Source organism: Paramisgurnus dabryanus, chromosome 13 (genome assembly GCF_030506205.2).
Source record: "Paramisgurnus dabryanus chromosome 13, PD_genome_1.1, whole genome shotgun sequence".
Taxonomy (NCBI): domain Eukaryota; kingdom Metazoa; phylum Chordata; class Actinopteri; order Cypriniformes; family Cobitidae; genus Paramisgurnus; species Paramisgurnus dabryanus.
Window position 1 is genome coordinate 7,262,486 of NC_133349.1, and position 13,578 is coordinate 7,276,063.

The 13,578-nt window shown below is 36.0% G+C and overlaps 1 protein-coding gene across 1 annotated transcript; it reads right to left on the reverse strand.

Moving 5' to 3' along the window:
* Nucleotides 1–2,716: 2,716 nt before the first annotated feature.
* rnf144b (ring finger protein 144B) lies at nucleotides 2,717–8,959 on the reverse strand. Its single transcript, XM_065298713.1, is given in 8 exon segments — nucleotides 2,717–3,285; nucleotides 3,431–3,520; nucleotides 3,636–3,780; nucleotides 3,859–4,063; nucleotides 5,604–5,664; nucleotides 7,780–7,884; nucleotides 8,796–8,920; nucleotides 8,923–8,959. Coding segments are annotated over 8 exon segments (930 nt in total). The 3' UTR covers nucleotides 2,717–3,123.
* Nucleotides 8,960–13,578: the final 4,619 nt, after the last annotated feature.

Sequence of the window (13,578 nt, forward strand, 5' to 3'; positions counted from 1 at the left end):
GTCACGGAAAGCTCGCGTTTGGAAAGAAAGAGCGTCGTTTACCGTAGTGAATGCGCACGTTACATAAATGCGCAGACATTTGTGTACATTTCATTGTTTGTTTTTGTTTTTTTCGGAAACTGTTAATAATGCAAATAACACATCTTATTCTTGTCCCATTGCATATTAATGATAGTGAATATGCACGAGTGCACGAGCCCCAAAGCCAATATCAGTTTTAAACACATAAAGACAATGGGCTTAATACACTTTGAAAGCAAAAACGTTTAGTTTGATCACCTTATATTAATAAAGAAAAGCACAAATATTATTTCATTCTGCATAATACATACTAGAATACAACAAAAAAAGCTAAAGCATTCAGCAAAATACTTTCCTTTTGCACAATAATTTATGGTATTTATGTAGCCTACAATAAGCAGGTCTGTCTTTTTTTCACTGTGAACTTTGTCACCAAAGTTCACACTCCCACGTAGGAAATTCTTGTTTAGCAATGATCAAAGGAAAAAGTATAAGAACAATAAAAATAAAAATAAAGTGTCCTGTGTGCTTACACCAAACAGTAAAGTATTTTTCCATATTCTGTAAATAATCCAAAGGATACAGTCAGCATACAAATAGGTTTACGTGTCCTCCACAAAATGGCAAACAAAGAAAACCATGCAGGCAACTTTATTTAAGTCATAGCAAGTAATTTAAACAAATGACAAGTGAGAATTGCATGGTGTTGTGATGATGTCAGTTTCATAAGAACAGTCAGCTGAGAGTTGTGTAAGGGGTTAAGAATATTTGTGCTTTCTATACTGGGAAGCCAATTACACTCATTACCTTCCAGAAGATAAAAATCCTTGAATTAAATTGATATTGACTTTTATTTATTTATTTATGTGCTTACATGCTGGTGTTTACAAAGCATACGCTAAATAAATGATATATTGGAAATTATTGTCAAACACCCAAGAATACATTAATTTTGAGACTGAACTTGTATGTGATATGTGGAAATGTAATGTATTTGTCTTTTTTATTTTTTTTATTTTTGTACTTCTTGTTTCAGGGTTAATGACTTGTTTTTGTGAACTTCACAGTTTCAACCTCATCTAATCCCTGTAATCATGTGAGAGATTGGACAGCTGTGAGCATCTTGCATATGTGTGTTTGAATGAGTTTGTCCTTCTCTTCTTGTCCTCTTCACAGTCAAGTGTGTAGTCAAGATGTTTTCTCAGTCATGATTACACACTAACTGTGTAGTAATCTGCTCGAGGAGCTTTGGTAGTGAATCAGTTCTGCTGAATAAGTGGCTATGTTGCAACAAAACCAAAAAATTGCTTTTCAAAACCATCTGCACTAAAAAGGAGGTAAGTAATTACTTTTGTATGACTTTCTTTCAACATCTCCTCTAAACTTCATTTAATTTCAGACTACATTTGCATATCATATTTAAACTGCAGTTATATTGCTGGTTCCTGAGATTTATTGGGTATTCACTTAGTACTTGTGGCTTTTACTGTACAATTTACTGTATTTTACGGTACTTTTTTCATTATAATAAAGGAATGTGACAGTACAATGGTACAGTGATGTAACACAAGATGATACCATAGCATATTTTTATAGTTTATATTTTAACTCGTTTGTATTGCATGCTTTGCAATGAGTTCTGTTGGTCTTGTAGTTTGCAAAAAATGCAATTCCACCTTTAGCCACACGATGTCTCTCTCGCCCTGTGCACGATGAATAGGCTTCCCATAAAGTCATATCCCTGTAAATATTATTTATATAGTGTGACAGATCAGAGGAAGACAGACTCTTGTGATTTGTGATTATTGAGCTCGTTCCAGATGAATGAGAATTTTAATTGTACCGATAACAAACATGATCAGCCCAATCGTATTATTATTTTTTTGTAGTCATTAAAGATGCCGTAAACTAAATGTTCCACGCACAAATATGTTACGTTGACAATTACACTTGTCTCTCTCTCACCCAGTCTGTATAATTTACGCTGTGCAGATTGATATCAAAGTACCGCGATAGATAGAGATTCGACAGCACATACACATACGCACAGCTCGCTCTCGCGGTACTTTGATGTCAATCAATCTGCGCAGCGCCGTTATGGATTCGAACACGCCTACAAACACGAGGCGCGAGAGCTGCACGCAGGCCGTTTCTTCGGAGGACGCATTTGTAGGCTGCATACGTCGTCAGGACTGTCTTATTTCAGAATATTAATAATTATAAAGTTGACTATTATTCTTAATTAATCGTAAATTGTTGCAATATGCTCGTAACTTGTGAATGCTCAGTTAACTTAAATAAACCAGGCTTATGCAGCCTACATATGCGACCGCCCATAGACACTGACTGACTAATCATAAAATAATTGTTTCAGAGGAACTTGATTGCACATTTTCTCAGCTGGTTTATGTTACAAAATACATGAAACTAGTTTTCTGTTTAACGTGCAAGAAAGGCTTCCTTTTTATAAAAACCTAAAAGTTTTTTATTAAACCACATTAGTCACATAAACCAACTTGAACATCTTAGAAATGAAACAGTTTGATTTTCTGTGATGTCATTACTTAGGATTTAGGATGCTAACAAATGTACTCCTAATAGAGAATAGCCTGTGTGTGTCTGTAGGAAATGCTTATGTAAATGTATTTCTAAAAATAAAAGTATAAAGACAAACTGATCCAACACCTTTACCTACTCAGTTTGAGCTGTTTCATTTATTGTAGTGAAGTTTTATAAAATATCTTGTGCAGAAAAAAATCAACAAAATGTAAAAACGAAAACAGGACAGTACCCAGAAACATAAATACAGTATTTACATTGTATAGTACACAAGATGGAATCACAGCCTTTGGTTTGGAGCATTATATGGAAACAACAAAGCTACAATCTATAAATGTTTTATATCATCTATAGAACAAATGAAAAAACATGTTTTGGCTTAGTGGAGAAAGGGCCGATGTTGTTTAGTCAATAAACACCATGCTTTTCCCAAAGGCAAAATGAACAGAACCCACCAAATAGCAGGCACTGAGAATGAGGCACTTGTGCACCTGGCTAGCAAAACTAGTGTTTGGCACGTGAAGGTGCTACAGATGTTGTTTACTACGCAGTGGAATCTGATGGCTTTTTATCTTTCCGCTTCTTTTTGGAAGACTTGGCACGGCAGGGTTTGCACACGCAGCACAGGATGCAGGGCGATGCCAGGAGCAACAGTGGTGATGTCACTAGTACAATGATGCTCACACCTACCAGTACACCGACCACCTGATGACATCAGCAACACAAATAACATGAAGTGAGATGAGAAACTTAAGTAGGTGAGTAGTCTAATCTTGTTGATATTAGTAAGAGAAGTGGTTAAGCACCAAAAAAGATGCTGATATCAAAACTATCTGAAATTCCATCTCACCTGCGTTCTGTTCCACATGACCGAGGCTCTGGAGTGTCCCAGCTTGTTTCGGCATGGTCCTTTATCGTAATGTCTCAGGAATATATCACCCTGTAAACATAAAGACATCTACATTAGCCGCCCTGTCTGTAAAATCTAGGCCAAAGTCAAAAAGGGTCTTTTGCCCTAATAGCATGCTAATATTGAAAATTGAGTTGATACTTACATCCAGATTCTGTAAGCAGTACCAGCAGAATGTGTGCTTGCAACTCTTGCACAGCATCTGAGCGCAGCCCTGATTGCGCTCTATGTAGACGCCACACATGGGACACTGTTTAATCGCCGCATCGGTGTCAGTGATGACCAATCCACTGCAGAGACAACACACAGTTTAATCACATACTGCATTTCTATCCGTTTAAAGGAAACAGAGTTATGGTCACACTGACCTGTCCGCTGATGATGTCATCAGTGGCTGATGCTGGGAGCAGGAGTGTCCGTCATCCCAGAGACCTCTGCAGCCGCAGCAGAAGATGGCATGACATGTGGGGCAGGGGACGGGCGCTGGTTGGCCTTCGGTACCAGGCGTGACACTGCACACAGCCTGGCAGTCCAGCATGGGACACCAGGCCTTACTGGGGTCTAACTGAACTCCTGAGGGGGAAGAAAAGTACAAGAAAATGAGTGTTGCAGACAACAAAGTGATCTTAAACATCATCAAAACCCCTCAAGAAAAGATTATGAAAGGTATGTTGTATATATTACGTATGTATATGTAAAATTATCTCATTTTATGAGAAACATTGGAGAAGTGCGTCAAGCATAGAGCTTGAGCACTGATGACTTCCTCTAGGATGCGTAGCAAAGCATTTGCTTGCACAATTTACTTCCTCGCTGTTATTTTTAACTGACATCTGTCAGACTTTCTCACACTTTCAAGAGGAACTATAACAGTATGCCAGCGTATAACAGTATGCCAGCGAAACATTCTGGGAATGCCAGCTCACTTTTCCACAGCCTTTTTGATATTGGCAAATCAAAGCTTGTTTTAATCCAGCGGACGGTCTAGACGAGAAGTTCAGATGCAGACTAAGGAGCGGAGGAAGAAAATACCACAACTTCTGCAGTCTGAATAAGCTCATTGTTTCACTGGTGCTTGTGTAACTGTGTGACGTAAACGCTGAACTGGAACCTGGCGGACACAAACACTCAACACCGACTGTGACTTCTGCCGCTGTGCTCTCAGTTGCACTATGAGATTATGCCTCATAGTTTGTTTTTATAACAAAAAATCGGATTGGATGAGCTATGATCGTATAGCATACAGTACGAAGCCTTACTATCCTGCCACGCAGGCAGCTCACTAAGTTTTTAGGATGTTTTAACACTTGTCTTAAAAGGACACTCCACTTTTTTCAAAAATATGCTAATTTTCCAGCTCCCCTAGAGTTAAACATTTGATTTTTACCATTTTGGAATCCATTCAGCTGATCTCCGTGTCTGGCGGTACCACTTTTAGCATAGCTTAGCATAATTCATTGAATCTGATTAGACCATTAGCATCACGCTAAAAAATAACCAAAGAGTTTTGATATTTTTCTTATTTAAAACTTTAAGCTAACGGAAAATAAAAGTTGCTATTTTCTAGGCAGATATGGCTAGGAACTATACTCTCAGGAGGGCACAATGATTACTTAGTGCCTGAAAATAGTCCCCTGCTATTGAAAGATACTAAGAGGACTATTTTTGCCTGCTGCGTAATATCATTGCTCCTCCTGCAGCCATGTTACGGCAGCAAAGTCCTTGATTATTACGCCAGAATGAGAGTATAGTTCCTAGCCATATCTGCCTAAAAAAAATTGCAACTTTTAATTTTCAGTCGGTCTTGTAACTACAGAAGAGTCAAGTTTTAAATAGGAAAATATATCGAAACTCTTTGGTTATTTTTGAGCGCGATGCTAATGGTCTAATCAGATTCAATGGATTGTGCTAAGCTATGCTAAAAGTGGTACCGCCAGACCCAGAGATCAGCTGAATGGATTCCAAAACGGTAAGAATCAAATGTTTAACTCTAGGGGAGCTGGAAAATGAGCATATTTTCCAAAAAAAAGTGGAGTGTCCCTTTAAATTTTGTTTATGTTATACATATTCAACCCAGAAGCAGTTAACATACATAAGCAGCATAAGCACGTACCTCTTTCAAATCTGAGGCGCTGATAGAGTTCAATCTGATCACCTGGGGCAAAGGAGGCGATCTGTACAAACACGGAAATGAATTTTAAATTCAGGTCATGTTGCAACAGCTACAGATCTGTTCTGTACAAAATGTCTCTCATAAAACTTAGATTAAAAAATATGTTTGGTGGAATACATATGAGAAATTAATTATAGAGTCAGGAAATTGTTATTGCAAAGTGAACCATAACAGGTTGAGATGAATTATCCCACTTGCAGGCAAAAATATGTACACATTTGGTACCAATATGTACCTCTGAGGTACTAATATGAACTCTTTAGGTGCAACGCTGTACTTTTTGATAGGGTACTGTGCCAGTGGTACATATTTTGACAGTTTTTTCTGATTGTGTAGCATACAGTGCTGGTCAAACGATTGAAAACACTTACTAATTCTTTATATTTTAACCACGTTATGGAATAAAAGTAAACTTACTAAAACTATTGCATAACACAAATGTAATCGATGTTGTGACGTAAAGCATTCAAAATAAATCAAAACTGTTACATTTCAACATCTGCAGTGTAGTCACCCTTGGCCTAGAAATTGGCCTAGAACATCCAACTCCAACAATTTTATCAAGAAGTTTCTTGAGGTCTCATATGAAGATGGATTTTAATCAATATTGAAGGAGTTCACACCTATTCTAGGCTCTTATTGGCTGCTTTCTGTGCTCTTATTGGTTGTTTAGTCTAAGTCATTTCAAAAAGATTGTATTTATAAGTCTACAAAAGTAATTTCTAACATTTAAACATATACCTTTAGAGTCACAGATTTTTAAGATTTCAGTCAAGTGTTTCAAAACTTTTGACCGGTACTGTACATACTGTATGGTACAGTAAAACCCCATTCACAAAGCAATTTGATTCCAAAAAATTTCCGTAAAGGAATATTCCATTTTTTTAAAAGAAAAATCCAGATAATTTACTCACCACCATGTCATCCAAAATGTTGATGTCTTTCTTTGTTCAGTCGAGAAGAAATTATGTTTTTTGAGGAAAACATTGCAGGATTTTTCTCATTTTAATGGACTTTAATAGACACCAACAATTAATACTTAACTCAACACTTAACAGTTTTTTTCAACGGAGTTTCAAAGGACTCTAAACGATCCCAAACGAGGCATAAGGGTCTTATCTAGCGAAACGATTGTCATTTTTGACAAGAAAAATAAAAAATATGCTCTTTTAAACCACAACTTCTCGTCTAGATCCGGTCCAGCGCGACCTAACGTAAATGCGTAGTGACGTAGAGAGGTCACGTGTTACATATATAAAACGCACATTTGCGGACCATTGTAAACAATAAACTGACACAAAGACATTAATTAGTATCAGTTGACATACAACAACGTAGGAACGGTCCTCTTTCTCAACACTTGTAAACACTGGGGCGTAGTTTCGCGTTCGTCCTCTGTGACCTCTTGACGTCATGACGTATTGCGTCGGGTCACGCTAGCGGATCACGACCGGATCTAGACGAGAAGTTGTGCTTTAAAAGTGTATATTTGTTATTTTTATTGTCAAAAATGACAATCGTTTTGCTAGATAAGACCCTTATGCCTGTTTGGGATGGTTTATAGTCCTTTGAAACTATGTTGAAATAAAACTGTTAAGTGTTGAGTTAAGTCTTAAATGTTGGTGTCTATTAAAGTCCATTAAAATGAGAAAAATCCTGCAATGTTTTCCTCAAAAAATAATTTCTTCTCGACTGAACAAAGAAAGACATTAACATTTTGGATGACATGGTGGTGAGTAAATTATCTGGATTTTCTTTTAAGAAAATGGAATATTCCTTTAAGTTTTCCAGAAAGCTGTGCACTTTCGATCATATAAAACGTGCTATTTAACTTTCTTATTGGCAAGTCCAAAGACCCACCCCTAATTCACTATGGTATTCTGGTCCCTAGATATGGCTATCTGCCTTAGCAAACACCAATAATTAAAAAGCGCCTAGTTGTTTGACACTGAAAGGTGTTATTAGTGTTATGGTGTGTGGGTGTCAACAGAAGTGTTTACACAGTCAATATTCATAGCGTGATCTGCAGAACTGGACACATCTTGATGCAGTAAAAAGTGAGAAAGCAGAACAGAGTGAGCTTTTGATAGATGGATGAAATAATGAATAGATGTACCTCAGAGTCAAGCAGAGTACCAGTGTTTTGGCAGGCCGGATCAGGGCAGGTAATTGAACCTCCGGCACCATCCCGAATGGCCAACTGGACATACTGCCGTAAACACTGCGAAGAAAACAGAGCTGTGACTTCGGACGATTCACTAAAGACGAAGATGTGTGGTGCACCACCAGTGTCACAAAAAAAACTGTGTTTGCAAAACAGCAAAAACAGTTTAGTGCTGTGAGCAGTGAAACCGACTGCACAAGAGTCTCAGAGGAAAAGGTCAGTCTGGCTAATCTTAAACAGCATGTGAAAGAAAATACCCCCAGTCTGAGCGTTAACACTAGTGTGCTTTGTTTATCTCTGCCATTCCCAGGAACCTTTTGTTAATAACCCACAGCACGATTAGAAATAAGCAACTTCTACATAAACATGTTTGCACTAATATACAGTTATAAGTGTAATACAACCTATTTTCTGTTAATTAGACACTTTAAAGGGATAGTACACCTCAAAAATAAATATATTAGCACATATTTCAGCCTTCCACTCTCTTATAAACACATAAAGTTTGAAATATTAATAAACCCTTCACTTCACCATGGAGGACATGTAATAACTGTATTTATGGATGGATGCACTTTTTGGAGCTTTAAAAATGTGGCACTATCCAGTTAAGTTGAAAAGGACCATGATATTATAATCCTCACTGTGTTTGGCTGAAAGACGGAGGTCATATACGCAGGGTAAGTACAATATGGGCTAATTTTCATTTTGAAGTGAACTATATCTTTAAACGAGAGACAGTTTACCCAAAATTGACTCTTATGATGAATACAGAATAAGATATTTGGCAAAATGCTTCAGTCATCATTCATTCTCATTGCGTAAAAAACAAAGCATCGTCAACAATTCCCTTGCTTTACAGAAAAGAAGGTCACATGGGTCTGCAATGACATGTAAGCAAATTTTAATATTTAGTTGAAGTAACTCTTAATGTATTCATACACAGACTTATTTGGCAATATTCTCACCTGTACACAGAAGACGCAGTTACATGAGTGCAGTGTGCTCGTCTCTGATTCAGGGCAGTCGATCAAGCAAAGTTTGCAGTGGATCTTTGCGGTGTTGACCTCCATACTGGACCTCTCGTTGGTTAGCCCTTAAACTTTAGAAACGGTGGTGTGGTGTCTGCCATGCCTCTAAAGAGGCTCTAAAAAATGATAAGGACTAATTAAAACACTGTGATTTCCTCTGAATGCAGTTAGGCACAACTAATCATATTGAAAATAATCAGAAAGCTAACTAGATCCGTGTAACAATTAAAATGTTTTGCTTTAGGCACCGCCTTATCTCACTTCTGCTGTCCAAGTGTACACAAAACCTGCTCAACCTGCCCTGTTAAACACAACACAGTGTCACAGAAACTAACAAGTTGGTCCGGAGAAACCGGACAAATAGATTCCAACCCTGACTGTTTTATGGATTCTTCTAGTCAACATTCCCTTCCTGCACGGCCGCGGAATACCAAATAGGAAGAAGTCATAATAACATAATCCAGGATAAAGCTAGATTAGAAAGCCCCGCCCACCAGAACAGGTTTTAAAGAGAACAAGAGAGGCGGAGAGAACTGAGATGTTGGGCATGCCATTTGTGTGACACATGTGTGTTCACTAGGTTTGCTGATGCTCTGTCACAATCAATGGGAAACATCACTGGCCTAAATGTCCACTATCTCTTCAGTCACTATTGATTACAGAGACACGTTTGGTGTTGAATGGGCAGAATTGTCTTCTGCAGTGTTGTTGTCCATTAGGAAACAGCAGGTTTAATCTGTAGTAAGTGTTACATTTGAAAATTTAAGATTATATGAATCAGAAAATGTTCTGCACAAATAAGATTATTGGGTCAATGTTTTAAAGCAAAAAATGACTTTCTAACTTATTTTTGTTTTCAGTAGAAATATAAAAAAAATCTTAAATTGAGATGTATTTTCTTAATGAGAAAAATGACAAAAAATAGTTTTTAGACAAAAAATATCAAATTTAAGGGAATTTGTGCTTAAAACAAGCAAAATGATCTGCCAATGGGTTGAGAAAATTTTGCTTGAATTAAGTGTCTAAGAAAAAGGAAATCTCATTTTAAGTTTTTTTTCTCACCCTATTGGCAGATATTTTTGCTTGTTTTAAGCGGAAATTCACTTAAATTTTATATTTTTTGTCTAAAAACTAGACTTCTTTTTAGGTCATTTTGCTCATAAAGAAAAGGCATCTTAATTTTAGAATTTTTAGATATTTATAAGACAAAAATACTAAATAAGAGAGTCATTTTTTGCAGTGTGAATTCTTCTTAGTCAGAGCTCTTAGTTGAGCTTTCGGGCTTTAACACAGCATTGAAATGATTTACATATACTTTGGTTTTAAGAACAGGGAAGTGAATGTCACATGACCGAAACCCAAAACAATGATTAAAATTTAAACTCTGTAGTAATTAAATACCTATTCTTATACCTATTCAATGTTATTATGTTTTTGTGAAATTTTTAAGTCTGTAAAATAACACAGACAAAATAAAATACAGTAATGTTGTTGTCTATATATGTTAAGTCATATAGGACACAGTCAAATTTCTATAATACTCAGGTTAAACATTTCAGCAGTAATCTGGAAATGTTGGCCATACACAGCAAAAATGACTTTCTTACTTGATATATTTGTCTTGTACAAATATATAACAAATAAACAAAATGACCTAAAAAAAAATAAGTCTAGTTTTTAGACAAAAAATATAAAATAAGTGAATTTGTTCTTAAAACAAGCAAAAAATAGGATATTTTCTTGAATTAAGTGTTGAAGAAAAAAAATTACTTATTTCATGATTTTTTTCTTACCCCATTGACAGATTTTTTTGCTTGTTTAAAGCACAAATTCACTTATTTTTGTTTATAAACTAGACTTTTTTTAGCTCATTTTGCTCATCAAGAAAATGCATCTTGATTTTTAAAAATGTGTAGATATTTTTAGCCTACTGAAAAAAAAAATTGAGTAATTTTTGCAGTGTATTTGAAATACCATAACATGCCATACTAATGATTTATATACAGTGTATTATTTATAGTGTAGCATTTACACACTTTTACAGTATAGATAATTTATATATTTCCTACGCATGTATTGTTTCACATCTCAACGTAATAGGCATTATAAAGTATACACTGCGCAGTATGCAGTACGCTTTTATTGCATTTCAACATAGCCACTGTATATTGAGGTCAGCGCAGCTTCCGCGTAAATAAAAACAAAACTAATCTGACAAACACCTCAATGTTACCGTCGCACCATAACACACAAATACACAGTGACTCTCGCAGAACATGCCAATCCCAAAACAACAAGATTTATAAACCCAGTATGTGTCTTAAAACCTAGTGTGCTGCCTACCTGAATTGCATTCTTGAGTTTGATGGTGTCTCGAAACGCCCTAAATTAGGTCGGCATCTAGAGGGGGTACACAAGGTTTGAGACACGGCCACAAATTCACCTCAGTGTTTATCGCATCAGTCAGGTCTGTGATGCTGCTTGACCGCCGCGAGGCTTACACGCGCCTGAAGATGATGATAGACAGTCAGTCAGTCTGATTTATGTCCATTCACCTCGATCCTGTCACGGACAGAGGTGTGCGTCTACTGTAAGTGTTATCGGACGGTATTAAAGGGTTTGGCCACTTCCTGTTTTCTCCTCCCACTGAATCACGTTAACTGTTTCAATCACGGATGAGTTTTGAACCGTTTGCAGGCTGTGTAAATCTTGCTATAGGCTAATGTTTATTTTTCTAATATTACATTTGTTAGTAGACACACTTACTTATCGAGTGTGACTTACAGTGCATTCAATGTCCAACAAATTATTATGTTTTATTATATTTGTTATATTATTTTTATAATAAATATGTAGACTTAAATAATAATAGTATAACGACGGCTCTCTGAAATACTTGATTTTGATTGGTCAGTCGTGACATTTCTCTTATCTCGATTACAAGCGCAAAAACTGATAAAACCTGATAAATCCCGGTGCGAGTCTTCTTGACATCTGTACACGTATGTTTAATCTATCACAGTCTTTTCTCATGCGAGGTTTGAATTTGTTATAAGATATGAGCTTAAAAAAATATTTGAAATCAATAGTTCGTGTCCAATACTAATAAATAATATTTGCTCATTAACTGCACACTGTACAAATTTTGTGATTCTCGCTACACATACAAAAACACACATACACAACAAACTACATGTAAACAGATATGGACAAGTAGGGCATAATAAAATATGTTATGGATAAAATATAAAAAGTTGGTAAAAACCTCTAATGTTACTTATCAACAATCTTCAACAACTTCATGCGGCGCCGCAACATCGACAAGCGGATGACGTCAAAGTACCGCGAGAGTGATTCGAAAGCATACTCCCCTAAGCTGTCTCGAATCGCTCTCGCGGTATTTTGATGTTGTGAAGTTGAACATTCATATTTTTAAAAATAACTTTGATTTAAATTGAACATTATCTAATTCTTTATAAAAAGTTATATACTTGATATTTATATAGTTAATATAAGCTATTCCTGAAACCAGACAAACATACTGGAGATGGGCAAGTCCCAGCCATTAAATGCTTTCATTATGGCTCTGTCTGCTGTCATATATTTTCTTTGGCAGACTGCGTGTGTGTGTGTGTGTGTGTGTTATAGCAAAATATTTTTTTTTATTTTAGAGCCATTAATATTCGTTTGAAATACAGTTTCTACTGTAATTTCATGACAATTTAGTATTATTACTACACGAACAGCTCCCCCTAGTGTCAATGCAAAATACATCCACAAAAGGAAAGACTGTTCTGGTATCATGTTATCAAAATATTACAAGCCCTGCTTGCATGAATCCTGCAGTTCTGCAGTTAAGAATAATACACTGACATATTACATAGATGATGACATAATGTTTTTCTATTGCTCTGGATCATGGGCTTGCCTTTCATATATCCATAACATTTAATTACAACCAATCCATTATCCCCAGTCAGATCCCATAATGTAAAGTTCATCACAGAATGTCTCTGTTATTAGATAATGTTCTGCAAGACATAATAAACATTGTGTCACAAAACATATGTTCTTTTCTCCATTAGAAACACATGTAATACAGAACTTTCATATGTAATGCTTTGCTCATAGCATTATATAACAATATATAAGTTGTCTGAGTATTTTTTTGTTTAAAGGCCATTTCATGTATCCGTCATCCACAGTTGTTGCAGCTAGAGTCAGCACATGGGTCTTGTTTCAGAGGAAACTGGCATGCCTTGCAGCAGGACACTGGGGCCAGAGCTTTGGTTTGGCTCAGACTGCAGTAATGTGATGCTGCGCCTTGCGTTAAACGCATCACTATAATTTCTCTGCAAACACTGCATAGGTTTTCAAAAGATGTTGGAGTCACTGAAATCTACTTAACCTGTCTGTACATAATAATTCTCTCAAATTCAAAGAGGAATTTTCATACTGTAATGCTTTTATTTTAACGTCTTTATAGTTTTTTAATTTTTTATATTATCATTATTCTCTCATGATGATTTTTATTCAATTGTTCTTAAAGTTAATCATTTTAGCATATTACAGTTATTTTATTTATTCAGCATAAACAAGAACAAATAATATATATTATTTAACCGTATGTATTACACTATTGAGAAGGAATGGGTAATTGTAAGTGATATATCACAATGCAATAAAGGTATCTGTGATTTAAATATTTCTTTAAAAAAAG